We start from the raw sequence: 19,687 nt of genomic DNA on the forward strand, positions 1-19,687 counted from the left end.
TATTATTGTATACCATCAATGATCAAATTATTATTATTATTATTTCTACATATATGACAGTCTTAATAGAGAGAGAGAGAGAGAGAGAGAGAGAGAGAGAGAGAATGACATTATTATCATCATCATTATTATTGTGGCCATTATCATTTTCGCATTGAATAGAATTGTCCAATATATGACATTATCATAATGAGGCATTATTCTGTATGTGCGTGTGTTTGTGCACGTATATTATGTAATCTTGTTACGATTCATGGACCATGCATGGATGAATGACAACTACTCGCTTACTCAATTCGAAAAATCGATTTTTTTTTCTATTCTGTATAATGTCATCCTGTGTATGTTTTCTGTTTTTCTTTTTCACCAAATGACAAGATCAGCAGCATCAAATCTATAGTTAATATAATTATAATTTTCAAACATGCAAACCTACATGTGTGTGTGTGTATGACATTTGGTTTGTTTGCCCTAATATTTTGTATGTTTGTGTGTGTGTAAGTGACATATCAAAGTCTCAGGTGTGTGTGTGTGTGTGTGTGGTAAATGATATTTCAAGGATATTATGTTAATGGAAAGTTGAATATAATCACCATCGTAATCAATGTTGTACACATGTGATTAAATTTGAATAAATCATCTTGATATATAAAATTCTTCTCATATCTATACATACACTGATGCAATAAGAACAAATAATAAATTCGTGCCTGAAACATCCATCAAACAAATAAATGTTCCTGCATTTTGGCATGCAATTTAAACCAATTTTACTGATGTGAATGTAAATGAAAAGTGAACAAAAAAAAAATCTAAGTACAGATTGTAAGAAAAAAAACAAAAAATACAACAGTTTTAGAGGCCTAATGATGATGATGATGATGGGTATAATATAAGCCAAAATCCGTTCCATCGAATCATAAAATCATTTGTCTGTACTACATAACAACGACAACAATTGTAAGAGAACAAGAAAAATAACAACAAAAACAACAAAAGTTTCAAAACATTGTTTTATCGTTGATCATTGTTTTTTTTTGTCACCCCTCTTTTGGATATATATTCCATTTTTGTAATGTTTTTTTTTCGTTTCCTTTTCAATTCTTGATATTCGTTTTTTATTCTGGTTTACAATATGCGACAAACATATCAACAAAGAGTGAGAAAAAATAATGTTCCAAAAAAAAAGTTTGCAATTTTTTTCTCCATTTTTGTTTGGTTAGAAAATTTACAAAAAAAAATCCATTTTTATTGAGAAGCAAAGAGCAGTGAATAAAAAAAAACTTGGAAACAGAAAAAAAAATCAAGGACCCTAGGACCTAAGACGAAACAAAACAACAACAAGTCTGGCAGCGACTGCCTGGTGAGAATCATTAACAGCAGCAATGGAGAGCAGTTTCGGCATAAAAAAAAATAAAAGAAAATTTTTTCGGACCACCAGCCAACCAGTCAGTTTGATTTGATCAATGATAACATGGTAGAACATCAATGGAAATTTTTTTTTTAACGAAAACCTAAAAATGCATTTGTTTCATTTTTTGTTCTACATTCTTTTGCGTCCTATTTTTTTCTCATTTTGTTTTGTTTCTATTGATTCAGATTTCATCAAATGTTGAGTCAGCCGAATTCAGCAGAATCACTCAACAGTGGTGAAAAAAAAATTGCAAAACTTTTCTCTTGAACATTCTTATGGGCAAAATGGTTTTCACACACTCGCATACACATTTACCACAACAAAACGAGTATTGAATTGAAAAAAATTTCCACAAAAAAAAATAAACCAAAAAAATGGTTTAATGTAGATAAATGGAATGGCAAGAAATTTCGTCGCTCATTCAATGATGTTGTTGGCTAGCTTGATTAAAATGTTTCATTTTCATTCCAGGCAGAATTTCCTTTACAATTTTTTTTCTGTTCATTTTTTATATTTTCGAATACTAGACTTGACTTTGAAAGCGTCATTTATGGAACAAACAAACATACACGCATACATAGAGATGGAAAAAAAATATATCAGACTTAGGCCAGGAAATTCACAACCATATATATAACCATCTAACCAACTAACCGACCATATGGGAAAACTTTGAAACATTCTATTCATTGTAGATATTATTTGTATATATATGTGTATGTGTGGTTGAAACCAGAAACTCGGGCTGTCATTTGTCTGGTCTGTTGTTTGTTCCAAAGCTTTTGTTCAGTTATTTTTTCTTTCTGTCCAACGGGGTAGAAAAAAACTTTCATCCATCCTTGTTATTTGTTTGTTGTTTACAGTATTTTTTTTCTCATATGTCCAATAATATACCAGAAGCATCAAATATGAGACACTAAATTGTAAATGTAAGAAAAAACATTTAATTTTGTTTTTTTTTTTCGTTAAAAATACGTGAAACATGAAGAAAATTCGTATTTATAGAAGAATTCTATTGTGTTTGATGGGTGACAAATTTTGAAAAGCAAAAAAGAAAGAAACTTTATTGAAAGACGAAAAAATACTATAAGCTAGCAAATATATCGATATCAAATCTTCAAAGTCAAACATAATTCAGAACCTATGATACTATCGTATGTGAAGAATAAATTAGATTCGATTAGTTCAAGTTTATCAATAATTTACTTACACACACGAATAAGTAAATGACTATACTTGTGTGTGTGACACTGTGTGTGTAAAAGTGACTTTTATGTAATAGAAACTTTTACTAAACTTGATCATCAAATGAGATCATTGAAAGTATATCAAAAGAAACATTGCCATTTAATTATATGACAATTATTATTATCATAGATCCAACTAATAATGCTACCGAATCATTATTATTGAAAAAAGATCGAATGATTTTCATTTTATTATTACATACAAGAAAGCATTCGGCTATTAGTATGTAATCCAAAAGAAAAATAAAAATGCCACTAATGTGAATATCCATGGAAATGAAACTGATTCAAAAAGATTGGATGGATGGATAAATATAGCATCCTAGCAACTATTACTAAACATATCATAACATTTAATAAAATGGAAAAGCAATGATGAGAGTATATAATATTACGAATAATAATAATAATAATTGATCCAATGGCAATAATTTTGATCCAAAAACATATGTGGTGTGTGGTCTAACTAATGTTTGTTTTTGGAACTATTGAAACACACACACATACACTTGAATGAACAAAAAACAAATGCAATACCAATTACCTAAAAATGAGAAAAAGGAAAGTTATTCAGAATTTTATGAAGAAAAGATGATTAAGAATCATTGAATGGATTGCTATATTGTGTATGTGAGGTACACATTGAGATCATCATCATGTGGATTATTATGAATAAGAATCTAAACGAAAAAGAAAAAAATTCCTTATAATCAATAATCATTATCGTTGATTCATTGTTCATCAGTAGTAATAATAATAATAATAATTTGGTTTTTTTGAAAACTCATAACCATAATAATGATGAGCGGATACTGTGTTTTCGATTTCTATATAGAATTAAGCTTTAGATTAAAGAAAAAACCTAACTAGGAATAAGCGAAAACAAAACTAACAAACCAAACTCAAACAACACACACGAAGAAGAATAATGCATGTGTAAATTTTTTTTTTTTTTTTTTTGTTTCGCTAGGCTAATTTATATTTATTATCATAATAATAATAATAATAATATTAACATTATGAAAACGAAAATGAAAATAAAAATTGACTACCTTTTTTCTTTCTGTACATCTAAATCTCCTTGAAAATGAAAATGGTAACCATGTAATATTACAAATAAAATAAATGTGTGTCATCTAACAACATCTATAACACAAAAACAATAACAATGAGCTCAGGTATATTGTATTAAAGGTTTAATCCATTTTTTTTCTATGGTTTGTTTATTATTATTGAAAACCAAAATACCCAAATTTTTTTCTCTCTCTATCATCCTACAATGTAATGGTTTGGCATCTCTTTTAGACATTACAATGTAAATACAATTTCAATTGTGTTGATGAACAATAACCAAACAGTAAAAATAGTATGGAATGTCGTGACTATTATCATCATCATCATCATTATTAGTATGCGTTATGTGTGTGTGTGTGTATGTGTTTGGTATGCGATGCTAATGATCCATTTTAACGATACTTTTTTTTTGGCCATTCACAAAAGTTAAACCAATAACAAAGTGATAAAAAAAAGAGTTCATCATGATTGAAACCACTTTATTCATTAGCTTTTATGCTAGTGTTATTTTCTATTTAAATGAATTTAAATATTTTAATGTTATTCAACAATATAATATAATCGTTTTATGGTTCTAACACACGCACATGTATTAGGCAAAGAAAAAGAGAAGGTATTTTTTTTCTGCTACAGATGGATTTCAACAATGAAAACAAAACTCAACTATCGGCCATATGGGACGGCCATTGAAAAAATTCCATCTGCCATTGTACATGTATATGTCAGGTGTTGGTTAGGATTTTTTTTTTGAATTTTGTCGTTTCTGGTATGACAATCTGGATTTGTTGTTTTCTGGTTTATTAGTTGAGTTGGCGTGGACTTAAAATGCACTGTAAATAAATTATTGTACTATGAAAATGTTAAAAATAGAAAAACAAAATTTATGTTGTATGCAATATCTGATTTCATAAACGTAAGCCAACCATCTCGAATGTCAACCATTTGAAAAAAAATGAAAAATTATTTAAAAACATACACCATTATATATAGATAGATGTAGTCACCAAAATTAAAATACACCATACATAACCTATAGGTGTTTTCAAACAAGAATTGCAATCCATTGAATCCGGAAAATTTTCCATCAAACCGATGATGATAGCAGAAATTAAAATACCAGAATTCATGAATATCATTGAATTATTTAGTAAAAAAAAATCATTCCATTTTTGATCCAAACAAAGTCGACACTTTATTTCATAAATTCAAAAAAAAAAAAATTTTTTTTTGTTTTGTTTGACTGATACATGATGATTCAAATAGACATCAGATACAAACATACTAGCACTCACATGCACACACACACACACACGTGCACAAACAGGTATACATTTCATTCAAATATATTCCATTAAATTGGTTTTTCTCTCCAAAGAAAAAAGTATTATAACTTGTTGTGATTATATAAATGATTTTGGTCTGTTCATTTTTATGTTTTTTTTTTGTTGTTGTTGTTGTTGTCAAAATTCTCATAGATCTGTATATCAATCATTTAGTAGTCATGTCTCATTTGTTTGTGTATGTATATGCTTTATCCGTTCCGGTTATTGATGACACAAAATTTCATTCATTCATTCATGTAAGTTGTTTTGTTGTTGTCATGTGTGTATTTATTGTTAGGTAGGTGTGTGTGTGTGGGGGTGTGTGAGTGTTTGTTTGTGTTTTAACAACAAATAAATAAAACGGAAAAAATGTGTTTTTTAATAATAATAATAATAATAATAGTTTTTATTTTGTTAAATTAAAGAAAGAGAAAAAAAAATATGGAAGAGTTTAGATTTGAAAGAAAAAAGGAAAACATAAAATATGATTTTTTTTCTGTTGAAAATAATAACAATATATAATAGTATAAATTTGAATTTTGTTTGTAATTCTAATTTTTATGGCCAATATTCATTCATTCTTAATGATGATAATTAAACGTGTATGATGTATGTGTGTGTTTGAACTAATTCTTCATTCAATTGTAGAAATGCTTTTTTTCTGTATTTGTTGTAGATGTTTTCTTTAATATTTTGTGATTGAAATCGTGCTGATTGCTGTGGTTTCATTTTGTTTGTGTGTAAATAGATAATATTTTATAATTTTAGAAAAAAAATCCAGATGATTGATTTGATTTTATGAGAAAATGATAAAGAATAGCGACAATAAAAAAAAATTTGATTAATTGTCGGATTTTGATTTCACATGTACACCACACACACGCACACACACACCATCCTATATTATTAAATTGTTGAGCGTTTACCGTTTTATTTCCTAAAAATTTTACAAATCCACAGCCATAAAAAAAACGAGATACATTATATTTCTTTTTTTTTCATTCCATTCCATCTATTCAATAATAATTTCATTTTCTTCAAGTTTGTACGATTCAAAAAAAAATCATCATTATGATGTTACTACACACTAAGGAATTGATCATTAAAAGTGAAAAGAAAAAAAAACATCAGAAACACAAACGCAATTAGCTGATATATATATATTGTTACTGGCTGACTGGCCTAAACAAAACAAAAAAACTCAGAGACATTTTGACAAGTGAAAATCGAATGATAAAAAATATATGGAACACAACAAATAGAAATTATTATTATTATATATCAATTATCATTAGTTTAGATTTAGGATTGTTTTCATGTTATTTTTTAATTTTTTGATATTGATATTTTTTTTTTGAATGAATTCTGACCAAATCATGATATTTATATGCTTATAACATGCTGCTTGTTCATAATTATAAATGATTTTGGTGCTTGTTTTTTTTTTAAATTTCTGTGGTTGTTGAATGACAAACAGGTATTTTACTTAAGTGCAAATTTAGTTATTTGGATGTAGGTGTGTGTGAGTGTATGTAGGCATGGCGTGTGTGTAACTGTAAATTGAAAAATGAGTGATTCTTTTATCGAAACCGATGAACAATTGCAATTATGATTGACCACAATTCCCAGCCGATATATGGTTGTTGAATAGTTTGTTTTTTTTCATTTCATTTGTAACGGAAATGGATGGATGGCACTATTTCGATGATGGAATCGTTCGTTGAAGATAAAACGAAAGAATGAATGAAGATAATGGATAGCAAAACTGTGACAAAAAAAACACACAAACACGGTCAGATCGATGTTCCAAATTTATTCGATATGGATGATTCCAATCCGGTAACAAATCCACACCCATCAATGAGAATATTCATAATTTACGATGATGATGGAAATACACAGCCATTACCACACTATTCATCATACACATACACACATACAATATCTGTGATTAGTTATCAATAATCATAATCTTAAATATTAAATTCAAATTTTTCTTTTTCTTTTGTTGCAATCAAATTGACAGAAAAAAATGAAAGAGAAAGAGAAACAAAATTTGTGAGAAAAAAAAGAATGATTCACATGAAAAAACCAATCAATTCCAATAATAATTTAAAGATTATTCATGGATAGGTGTAATTGTTTTTGAGTGTATGTGTGTGAAAAAATTTACAGTAAAACACAAGTGAGAGCGAGAGAGAGAAACGCAAGAAAACGTAATAAAGAAACGAAATTGAAAAAAATCAAACAGTTTGTTGTCGTTGTTGTCAAGATGATAAAAACAATCAGGAAAAATTTAATGTTTTCGATGTAAGTGTGAATAGGTTCCTTGTTTGTTTGTTTGTAATGTATGTGTGTGTGTAGTTGATAGTTCGAAGTTTGTAATTTTTTTTTGCTTGTTTTTAATCAATGAGACGAGACGCGGAGAGCAAAAGAAATAAGGAATATATTTAACAAAATACTATGGATAATTTTCATTTTGATGTCATCATCGTTACGAATTCTGTAAAATCACAATAACAGCATATGAGATGAATATGGATATATATGAGGGAGAAAAAAAATGAAACAAAAAAAAATTATTACCAAATTAAACAATCGATAAACGTCATTGTTATGAATATATTTTATAGGGAAAACATTGAAATGATGGACAGTCTAAAACATGAATATCAAAAGCATTACTATCATATTCGTCATTCTTTGCGTCAATAAGTTATCTTATGTAAAGCTGGCTTTCCTGTCTAATGAATGTAGGTGTGATGAATTTGGTTACATAAGACTTGTTGTTGTTTGTCAAGGAACAAACTGTATGTCGATTGTGATGATTGATTGAATAACATTAACTATCAGCTAATACTATTAGATGAGGAGCAATAAGGATAAAAAAGTCACATACCTTCATAATTAACTTGTCCATCGCCATCAATGTCGGCTTCACGAATCATTTCGTCGACTTCTTCATCAGTGAGCTTTTCACCAAGGTTGGTCATCACATGTCTGAGCTCAGCAGCTGAAATGAAGCCATTACCATCTTTATCGAACACACGGAAAGCTTCACGAATCTCTTCTTCAGAATCGGTATCTTTCATTTTACGTGCCATCATGGTTAGAAATTCGGGAAAATCGATGGTACCATTACCATCGGCATCTACCTCATTGATCATATCTTGCAATTCAGCTTCAGTTGGATTTTGTCCTAATGATCTCATGACTGTTCCCAATTCTTTTGTAGTGATAGTACCGTCACCATCTTTGTCGAACAGCGAAAATGCTTCCTTGAATTCTGTTGAATAATTATAAAATTAGAAAAAATGAAAATCAAACATCATGAATTTAAATTTGTCACGTACCAGCAATTTGTTCTTCTGTCAATTGATCCGCCTGTATTGAATGAGGTAATAAGTGGAAATAAAAAATGAAAATTAGTAGTGTTGAATAAATTGGAAAAAAATTTTTATCAATATCAATTAAAGGAAATCAATCATCAATTAATATAATTCAAAGATTTCAAATTTCACGGATCAATACCATTATTATATATTACTATTTATTATTGTTATTGACAAACAAGTATAAGATCGTAAGAGTCCAAGTGATAATTGAACGATTGTTTCAATCGTACCTCAATGAGAGAGAAATGTCATCTATACAGTGAAATACAGTCTTAAAGTTGTCACATAGATGACAATGCAATTTGACAACTTGAGAAACTAGAAAAAATGACAACCAAATCAAATTGTACACAGACACAAAACATGATCGACCACATAGGCATAAAAAATCGACTATCGTGTTATTGAAATGGATAGGCGTTGGTTTTTTCCACCACCATTATCATCATCATCACAATCGAACGCGACGACGCCATGTATGTTTTTCATTCGATAATAATAATAAACAAGGCCAAGAAATAAATAAAGTCCATGGAAAAAACTAAACCAAATTATTGAATGACTCACACATTATCGAAAAATAAGAGGGCGTAAAGATAAAATGAAATTTTAGCCTCTAAAATAGAAAATCTGATCAAACATGGTGTCGTTAAAACCATAGAATGATCGTTTATCATCATTTAATGTAGAACTTGATCAATCAAAATTTGGAAAAAAACCATAGTTCGGCTTTTCATTTTACAAGGTCCTGGATACCATTAACCATCCGAATCGAATCGTAAAACATAGGATAGGAAGCAAAGTAATGAGAATTTTTTACCGAAAGCGGTAGCATTGGATAGATAAAAAGGCAGACAAATCAAAATCTATGCAAAAAATTTTCTTTGTACAATATAATTACACTTTTTTTATTAAATAAATTTAATAATCTCATTTCATTATAATCATTATCAACATCATTAGATTAGATATATTCTTCTAACTATACAAAAATGATTGGACCTTACCATATGAAATGTATGGACTAAGATATGTATGAATTTTTTTATTTAACTTGAAAACACAAAAATGAAGACAGCAACACCATCAAACACATTGATGGAGACCAAGAATCAAAAGAAGCGGCAGCAGTAGCAGGCATACATGCTGTTTGCTCTTATACAATAAAATCGACTCGGTGGAGATGGTTAGCTTGCACCAACATAAACATCGACAATACAAACATGTATTTCGATGTAAAAGAACGTTTATGGCGGTGGCAGCCATTTAAGTTAACCGACGATATAGACGCCACCACTACCACACCATAGATGATTGTAATCAAGAGAAATGTAAAAAACTAAAAAAACGGCCAATGCAAGAGCAAAAGGAAAAAAATTCGCTTTTACTTTGGGGGTTTGATTCGGCAATTTTTTTTATGAAAGTTTGGTTTTGTCGATCATCGTTGTCGGTGTGATTATAAAAATTCTATTTGCCACAAAAGAATATGGCAATGTGGCAAACAGCCGGCACGTACACACACACCAATTTGACCAAAAACAAAGCTTAAATTGTTAGTTGAATTTTAATTGTTCGTAAAAAAAATTCAAATGGAACTATCCTGTCTTATTTAATATGTATCTAGTCATACTGAATCTGTGTGTCACAACTTATGGAACCAAAAATGTTGATTTAGATATTGATCACAAGCCTAATCTGATGGTTGATTAAATATAGAAAAATATAGGAATAATAAAAACACTCACCATATTTTTTATGTTTAGTATATGTTGAAATGAGATTTATTGAAAAATGTGGAAATGATCAGGTGAAATGAAACTAAATAAAAAACAAAAACACAGCCAAATGAATGTGTTGAAAAGAGAATGTATTATCGATTGGTATGATTTGAGATTTTGATATAATTGACTTTTACAATAATGAAAAAATGACGAGTTTGATTAGATTTTTTTTTGTCAAACTTGAATGGATGGACGTGTTTGCCGATCGAATGTTGTGTGTGTGATGTTATAAATGAATCTAAAATATTGAGATTGGTGGTTGAATAAATCGCTGAGACTTTATGTGTAAATGAGTATGTAATACGATAATGTAGCTTTATATTGGCATGAATGGCGTTGACTTTCAAACAAGAAAAAAAAATTATTTTTTTGCCTGCAAAACAACACTGTTCTTGATTTTGATGTTGAATTTGAACAATGGAAACACACAAAGTTCAAAGTGGTCAAGTCCGAGTTCTGGTATGAAATATACACTAAAAACAAGAGTTTAAAATTCGAAAAAAATGTTTCACACAAACGATGATGAATGGTTCAATCGAAAAAGGATTTGTTATGATGAAGACAATTACTTTTTCGTTTCTAATTCTTTTTCTGATTAGAAATATATGCTGAGATGTTTTTTTGGGTGATATTTGATGAAAATTATTTTTTTTCTATATTTCAAGTTGGAAAAAATGTGGTTGCTGTTATCGTGGATGAACAAGAAAAAGGAGTGAAAGTGAGAGAGCAAAGAGGAAAAAATGGCTTGAAATCGAATGAAACGAGCAATAATACAAAAACACCAATCAAAAGAGAGACGGAGAGAAATAGAAAGCAAACGACAAGATATTGAGCGAACCAATGAGACTCTCACAATGCAAACATAAAATACTAATGAAATGAACTGAAGGTAGCCAGAAATATGAAACGAACAAAAAAAATCAAACGAATATTGTGTGCAGGAGAATACACGGCACCCACAACATAATGGCGGCTACTACTCCCTACGGTTTATTGGTTTGGTCACAATTTTTTTTCAATACAAATAAGAAACCAGTTTTTCTCTCGCTACTATTTCAAAGTACTACGGTTATGTGATAACATTTTTATTGACTGCTATGAAAAAACATAAAAAAAGCATATTCAATTGTGACAGTAGTAGTATAGTAATTTTATGTTTCTGCCGAAAGTTCGTTAATTTTCCTGATTGTAAAATTGAGAATGCGTAAAAAGCTTATGCCGAAAAAAAACGGTTGGACAATTTTGGTTTAAGTGGAAGTAGTATACATTATAGTTACAACCACTTCCTCGATGACTCAACCATGTAATTGTGAACATACACACACATGCGTATATTGATCATAGGAAGCCATAAAGGCGGTATAGGAAATGAGGAAAATTTCCCCTTTTTTTGTTGTTGTTGTGTCATCATCATTCCGTCGGCAATCGATTCCAATGGAAATCGAATGTCGTCCTTCGAAAATATATGTGTGTGCATGTGCATTGTCTATGTGGATCTCAAAATCCATGTATCCATAGATTTCATTGGATACCGATACCGTTATATTGTAATTGTGACCATTAGCCATAACTGTATATAGAATGAAATAGTGGTTGTTTTAGAAGGAATATATCGATTATGATCAAGTTATACACAACAAAGGTGAATTATATAATTCATATGTATTTTGTAGAATCATGAAAAGTGAAACATTTGTATATATAGAATCCCAAAAAAAACGAAGATACTTGAAGTAGGTGTGTGTGTGTAGCTAATAGCCATTGTTTTTCTAGAGTTTTTTCTTCGTTCTTGACTTTGCGAATGTCCAAAAAAGACTCTGGTGGTTGGGGATGTATTTATGTATGTATGAGATAAATCCAAAAAAAATAACTATACCACGAATTTGAAATTCGTGAATCAAACACTCTATATGTGGCTGTGGTCGAAGAAATATCGTTTTTTTTTGGATTGGAGTTCCGTTTTGGATCATCACGAGGAATGAGAGAGCGAGATCACACTCAAGAACATGCGCCTTATCTGATTGGTATATATGTTGGACTACATATTTTCAAAATTATTATGATGTTGTGATGATCAACCATCAACATCATGACTGTCATTGTAATATTAGTTGATATTCAAAATCTATATATATAAAAAAAATGTGCCCAAATAACCGGCATTTCTCTTCCTCACTCACTTACTCTTTGATGGATCCGTCCGGTAACTAAAAGATGGATGACATTGTGAAACAAAATTTTTTTTTCTGAGAGTGGGTGATAGAGGAAGAGAGAGAGATTACAATTATCCAACTCTTAAATCCGATTGTCTTGAAAAAAAAATTAAAATTAAAAGAATTGTTTTATAGTCCGAATAATAAACCTAATCATCATTAAAATGTAGTTTTTGTTATCAATTTGTCAATCATTATCATTTTTGGTTTTTTCAATAGCAGCATAGTTAGCAGTTTTATTACTGTATTTTCATTCATTCAAATTCTATTGAAAGTTTTCCAAAAGTTTGTTTTCTAACAACAACAACAACCATTATTGGTATGATATAAAAATTGTTATATGAAGAGAATTATTTCAAGGAGAATCAATGGGGCTTCTGTTGTATAAGTAGTGCTAGCTAGTGTCATTGGTGTCATTATGATCCAAGTTGTCGCATTAATGTTTCAGGGAGCCCATTAGATATGGAGTAATATATGTAGTGTTGAACCAAATTTTCGAATATTTTAACCGTCTCGTACGCAATGCACGTATTCTCTTATGATTCCTATCTATATTTGTGTGCAAGCCCTCAAATGGTATAGTGGCCACGCACACATAGATGCAATAATGTTCAAAAAAAAAAAAAAAATTTTACTGGCTGTTCCATTGTCAGAAAAAAATGACAATAAAATAAATGAGTATCGTAAGATTGTTTTGTATATAAAATAAATATAGAAAGATGGTAGGGCCTAAAGTTTGATCAACTTTTTTTTTTGGCTTTGTTTTTTCCCAATGATCTAGTTCCTGGCTTCTAATTATATAGAAAGCACAGATTCTCTGAGACCTTGGTTCGGAAAAAAATGGTCCTGAAATTTTTTTTTAGTCGGATAGAAAATTTCGATTTGAAAAAAAATCATAATCATTTTCTAATCTTCCCTTGTAAAAAAAATGAATTGACAGATCGATAAATAGTAGTGATCAATTAGTTTTTTTTTCATTGATGACAAAACAACACAAATGGTTTTGTTTTTTCAAATAACTCGATTTTCATCTGTCCAAGAGAAACCGTACTCAATGGGAAACGGAATTTGTTCCTTGAACAAACTACGCAGTTTTTCACCAATGACTGTTTATTCTGACATATGCACCTGCAATGCGTCATATGGATAAAAAACGACTACTCTATAGAATTGCAAAAAAAGGTGGACACCATATAGTTTGATATCATACACACAAACACACCAACAAACATGGAAAAAGGCACCTTTGCCTATGGTCTGGTTTGGTTTCGGTTTTTTTTCTTTCCCTGATTATCATTCAACCATTATATAAATGGGATACATAAACAGAAACATTATTTGTATGGCTATCACCTTGTTGTTCTAGCTTTGGATCGAGAAAACTCTCGAAACAAATAGGTTCGAATAACTGGTGAATGGTTGAATGATTTCACCATCATTTGTTCGGATATAAATGTGTTTGTATGTGAGTGCGATTGCGATAAAATTTTTTTTAGGGACATACACTAAAAAGAATGAAGATGAAATGAAAGAATGAAAAATTGGTATATATGGCATGCATTGATTTAACATTTTCAACTAATGATGATGAATGTTTGATTATCAATGAAAATCTTGTATCAATTGATTCTAGTTAAAGAGAAGTAATCAATGGATAGTTTTTTTTCTAATGAATTTCACGATTCTTCCATCTTCAACACACATTCACTACATACAATTCTTTTTATTTATTAATAACGCCTATTTTTTAGTTTATTGTTACTATTCAACTGCTTTTCGATATTCAAATAACTCATTGAAACCAACGTTTGACTAGATTTTATTTTCTATTCAATGAATTTCCATAATAATAATAATAGAGTTTGAGGTGTGGTAAACAACAACTATGAAAAGAAGAATCAGATTATTTCCAATCGATATCGCCGTGTTTCCGACTCGATATTCCAATTTTTTTTTCATTCATTTTTTTTCTTCATATACAAATAAATGCATTTACAAATACTTGATTTTCATGCATAGGCAATATAATCACTATCATCATCATCATCATCATTTTTTTTGTTATTAATTTGTAACATTATATCTTTAATCTCTAATTCTTATTTATATTTTTTTTCTCTTATAAAATTCATTGATTGAGTAAATTGATTGATTCGAATAGTTTACAAAAAAAAATGAAAAAAAAATCATAAATAATAATGATATGGCTGATCAAACATGGCAAGGAGGTCATTGTAATTGAAAACTTGAAATGACATTGTGTTTTTCATCATTGTATTGCCATTTGTAATTGATATGACCATATGTTGTATCAAATCACAATAATCACTGTATAATTGTCATCATCATTTGAATTTATTTCTCATCTTAATTATATATAATATATAACAATGATGATTATAATGATGACGGTGATGACAAGTATAATATAATAATAATTATTTTATTAGCCTATATTGTCTCTTATAAGTACATGTCACGAAAAAGTTTTTACAATTCAATGAATAGAAATTATTATTCAATAGGAATCAATTCGTCATCATTCGTTCCATTCAATTAGAAAATGACAGTGGTTGGTGTTGGAATCAATTTACCAATGAATGACAAATAGGAAAAAAAGATATCTTTGGTATTGTTCTTTACAATTCTTTTTTTTTGTTGCTATTTAGTCTATTGATGGTGATGATGATGACGATGATGATGTCACACCAAATCAAATATAGATTCAATTTGAGTCGCTTGATTAACACCTTAACAACACACACACTCACACACAAACTGTTTTTGTTACTTATAGACACAATCACTAGTCAGTCAATTTACATTTCACATTCCAAATGGATTTGTTCTGGTAATAATTTACCGTTGCAGAAAAAAAAACATTAATTATTTGGTTGATTAAATTTTTTTATTTTTACCAATTTCATGATACAATCTGATTGCAATGATCATCGTCATCATCATCATCATTTAATCAGAATAAGAACAGTTACGTTTTGTTTCATTTTGATTTATAATTTTATTATCATCATTTTATATGATATTTGATATGAATAATGAATGTAATCGCTTAAATTATTGCAGTTATTGGATTTATTTTTTGACATTCCACTATTTTCGCCATAGTATATGTGCATTGATTTTTATTAGTTTTGTGATTATGATGATGATGATGATGACGATAATGATTTATTTGAACTTTGAACACAATTAATCATAAATCTTGATTTTGATTTATTCCAGATATATATCTATCTATTTTTTTATATGTTATCGATTTCATTTGATTGATTTTTAATTATAAATGAATTTTTATTTATTGTCAAGACAAACACAGACAGATAAACGGTTCTGTGATTAATGTTTATGGGAGGGGTAGGGATTTTTTTTGTTATAGTATCCATTATACAAATTCAATTGATAAATTATAAGAAAAATAAATTTTTAAATCATCAAAAATATCAAAACATTATGAATGATTAACTGTATAACCAAACGAATGACGTATGCGAAAAACAAAACTTAAAAGTTCTCTAATTTAAAATAATTGTGCAGTTTAACAGTGTAGTTTAGTGCAACAAATTAACAAACAACCCCATTATGGAAATAATTTTTCATTTTCAATGTAATTTTACCAATGTTATGATTGTTGTTGTTTTTGTTGCCAAATATTTATTATTGAATATTTTTTTTTCAATTTTTATTCGTAATTTTAAAGTTTTGATTTATCTCGTAAATGGATTCAAGTACATCAAAATTAATCTTCAGAAAAGAAAAAATAAAAGATCTGAACTGAATGTTCGTAAATCTTGGTTGAAATTGCAAATGCTCACAGTAATATACATATATAACATGAAATTCTGATATTTATTGCATCGATGGTAAGAAACTAGATCTTAGAATCTATCTTTGGAAAAAAAAGTTACGTTGTAATAAATTACAGATGATCAAGTGCAAAAATCATTTTTAAAAAATCAAATCAAAAAAAACCACAAAATTTAATCTTTTAAATAACAATTTTTCCAATATGAAGAATTTTCAAAACAAAAATGATAATTTGATTTACTTTTGAATGAAAATATTCAATATAATAAATATGATGATTACATGGTCATTGGTCTGATTGGTGAGATTCATTTTTTTTCTATTTCTTTGTTAAAGAAATAGAAAAAACATTGTTCATTCGATAATTTTAGCATTGTCAGCATTCATTCCATTTTAATTTTGTCTCCCAAATATACATACAAACACAATCATAATAATCATTTGAATAATTTGTCTATTCATTTATTCATTTTTATGTATGTGTGTGAGTGAGTGGTTGAATCTAATTTTTATTGTATTCTGGGTTAATTTTGGAATCAACATTCACCCACATTTATATATGGTGAATACCACTACAAAAAAAAAAATAATTTGTTCGATCCAAAGGACTCTTTTGTTATTGTGTAGAAAAAATGGAAATTATTTCGGAAAAGCAAATATTATCAATATATTCTTGCTGATGAAATCATTTGGTTATTTTTTTTCGAGGAAAAATTTATCTCATTATTTGAAGTGTAATCATGGAACCGGATTACAAAATATAATTCCAATTGGTTAGAGCATCATCAATGTGTTTTAACAAATCTAATCAGCTAAAAAAAAAAATTTTTTTTTTCTTGTTTTTTCTAAGAATTCGTTAAATATAATACAATATATTATTTTCTGTTATATAGAGTGTATCATTTTTATGTTGATAATAATAATAATAATATCCTGCCACAATAATCATGTTTTTGAACTATGGATGAATTGTAATTCTATATATATAAAAAAAATTGTCTCTCGGAAATTTGGCATTGAATTTCGGATCCCTTTATTATCATTATCCATTTTGATGATATTAGCCATGTTTTTCTATACAAACAAAAAGGATTGTGCGCGAATTAGTTGAATTCATTTTTTTTTTATTGTTAAAAAAAAATTTTCAAACAAAATGTCCATCTTTTTTTTTTTATTGTTAAAAAAAATGTCCATCTGTAGGTTGTTAAATGTGGCTATTTTTAATTTGTATAAAAAATTCTCTCATTCATAGTAATGTGATGCGACAATTGAATGCGATTTATATTTTGTTTCTTATCAATCGGATGTTCATGCCGGCATATATTGTATTGTTTTCAAGATTAGAACACTGACTGTAGACATTGTCAAAAAAAAAAAATTGTATTTTGAATTTCCGTCATGTAGCTCAAATATTATGTCAAGTGACTGCCATCTATTTGTAAAGATAAAAAATGATTTGAAGAATTGACGATTTTTGTCCAACTAGAAAATCATTGAATCAATATATTAATAATACATATGAAGAAAAATAATTTTTTTTTATTGAGTTCAATTAGTTATATTAACCAAGATCAACGGTCCATTTAAATCAAATATACTTTTGTTAAACAGACTGTTCAGTCTGTTTATTCCTTTACAAATGATTTGAACGATTGATTTAAAAATAGTCATCAACACAAAATTCAAAATCAATGAAATGTTAAAATACCAATGGAAAAAAGGCCAATTCTCAATTTAATCCATTGTAGCTGAATAATCATTGGGATATTGTTGACAACTTTGTTCAACATAGCCAAATTCTTTCAAGTAGCTAAACAAATTAACAGAAAGAAATAGTAATTAGCAATGAGAAATAAACTGGATAAATACAAACCACATCCATTCGAAGATGTTCAAAACATGAAAAAAATTGTCTCATCATCCATTTAATCCACGTATCGGACAAACATAAGCAAGGCAAAACAAACAAACAATAAGAATAAAATTTCATTTACTGATCCATTTATCATAGATAAGGTTCATGAAAAAAAAATTATTTATCACAGGCGGCCAATTAGAATAATAGTAATAAAATAATGATGATGATGATTATCAAATCACTCGGTCGCTATGGTCGTTTTAAGGAGGATTTTTCTTTTTCTAAGATTTATAACCATTTCATTAGCTCTTATACGTATCAATTCACGATTTTCCCATAATTTCATTTGGCTAGCTAAACGTCGACCAACGTTTAATAATTCACGTTCCCAATTATCTAAACGACTAACAAATTGATTCATATCGTTCAATGTTTCATCAGTTATTGATGTTGGACCTTTACTGCCTGTTTCACGTAAAAATCGTTCATGTTGATCGGTTTTAATCATTGAATCTAATTTCGATATCGATGAACATGTAGATTCATGTAATGAATCACCATTATCATCCATATTGGATAATGAACCGTTAGTACCAACACCACTACGGCCACAAGTATTGCCACTCAAAGCAAAATTAACCAAACGGCGAAATCGTTGCTTAAATGTACGTAACATAGATATGGCTACATCTTCACTTTCGGCCAAATTCATACCGGTCAAATGCCGACCACTTAGATAATAATTCGGTCCTAATTTATGTAGATTAACACAATTAGCATCGGCTTCAAGAATTTCTCGATAAATTAGATTATATCCTTTAGGTAATTTAACCATCACGGCACGATCACCATTCAATTCTTTTACCATCCATAATGGCAATTCTAATTTTGTTCCAATGGCAATATCATGGCTAGTCATGTTGTCATCACTACTTTCCTCTTGGTGCTGTTGTTGACTAGGATCTAAATAACCCAATTTCGGTATTGTACGTTGAAATTTAACTGATAAACGTATCGTTTGTGAAAGAATATCATTGAGATCAAAATAATTCGAACAATAGAATATATCACGGACACGTGATGATTCATTGGACAATAAAGACATTGATTTTGATGTTGTCATAGTGGTCATATTGATATTTGAACTATATAGATCATTCGATGAGGATAGATTTCGTCTAAATCGAAAAAATGAATCATCGTCAGTATTATTGGCAAATGCTGAGGATGACATGAAACCGTCGACACCAGAATCTTCGATAAAATTCGTTGACATTTCTACATCTCTTTCACCAATTGGATTATGAATATCGAATAACATGGATTCTTCAATCATTGTTTCCAAATCATTTTCCGTATGATGACGGTTATTATTCATTATTGGTTATTTTTTATTGATAATAACGGAAAAAAATAAATTTTCGTAATTTGAATAAAATGAGTTCACAATATATTGTTTAGAAAAAAGGCGGACAAATTGAACATTTCATTTATGAATAGTTACAAATATCGCATGAGCTTTTATTTGAAAAAAAAATTGTGAATATATGGTAAGATA

At 28.8% G+C, this 19,687-nt stretch overlaps 2 protein-coding genes across 5 annotated transcripts; both read right to left on the minus strand.

The window, feature by feature from the left end:
* Positions 1–6,302: 6,302 nt before the first annotated feature.
* Positions 6,303–11,203, minus strand: LOC124492628 (calmodulin). 4 transcript variants are annotated; one of them, XM_047055567.2, is made up of 5 exons: positions 10,368–11,154; positions 10,198–10,270; positions 8,411–8,441; positions 7,957–8,343; positions 6,303–7,560 (listed from the first exon to the last, which is right to left on the minus strand). In XM_047055567.2, the coding sequence occupies exons 2-5, from the start codon at positions 10,198–10,200 to the stop codon at positions 7,532–7,534; spliced, it is 450 nt and encodes a 149-aa protein (XP_046911523.1). In that variant the 5' UTR covers positions 10,201–10,270; positions 10,368–11,154; the 3' UTR covers positions 6,303–7,531. The 4 variants fall into 4 exon arrangements, with proteins under 4 accessions (XP_046911523.1, XP_075590598.1, XP_046911525.1 ...); XM_075734483.1 differs by having other exon boundaries at positions 10,198–11,203; XM_047055569.2 differs by lacking the exons at positions 10,198–10,270; positions 10,368–11,154 and adding an exon at positions 9,460–9,612.
* A 6,980-nt stretch (positions 11,204–18,183) lies between these two features.
* Positions 18,184–19,665, minus strand: Psf3 (DNA replication complex GINS protein Psf3). Its single transcript, XM_047055787.2, has one exon. It carries the CDS (start codon positions 19,505–19,507, stop codon positions 18,368–18,370), a length of 1,140 nt encoding a protein of 379 aa, XP_046911743.1. The 5' UTR covers positions 19,508–19,665; the 3' UTR covers positions 18,184–18,367.
* Positions 19,666–19,687: the final 22 nt, after the last annotated feature.

Source organism: Dermatophagoides farinae, chromosome 1, assembly GCF_024713945.1.
Source record: "Dermatophagoides farinae isolate YC_2012a chromosome 1, ASM2471394v1, whole genome shotgun sequence".
NCBI lineage: Eukaryota > Metazoa > Arthropoda > Arachnida > Sarcoptiformes > Pyroglyphidae > Dermatophagoides > Dermatophagoides farinae.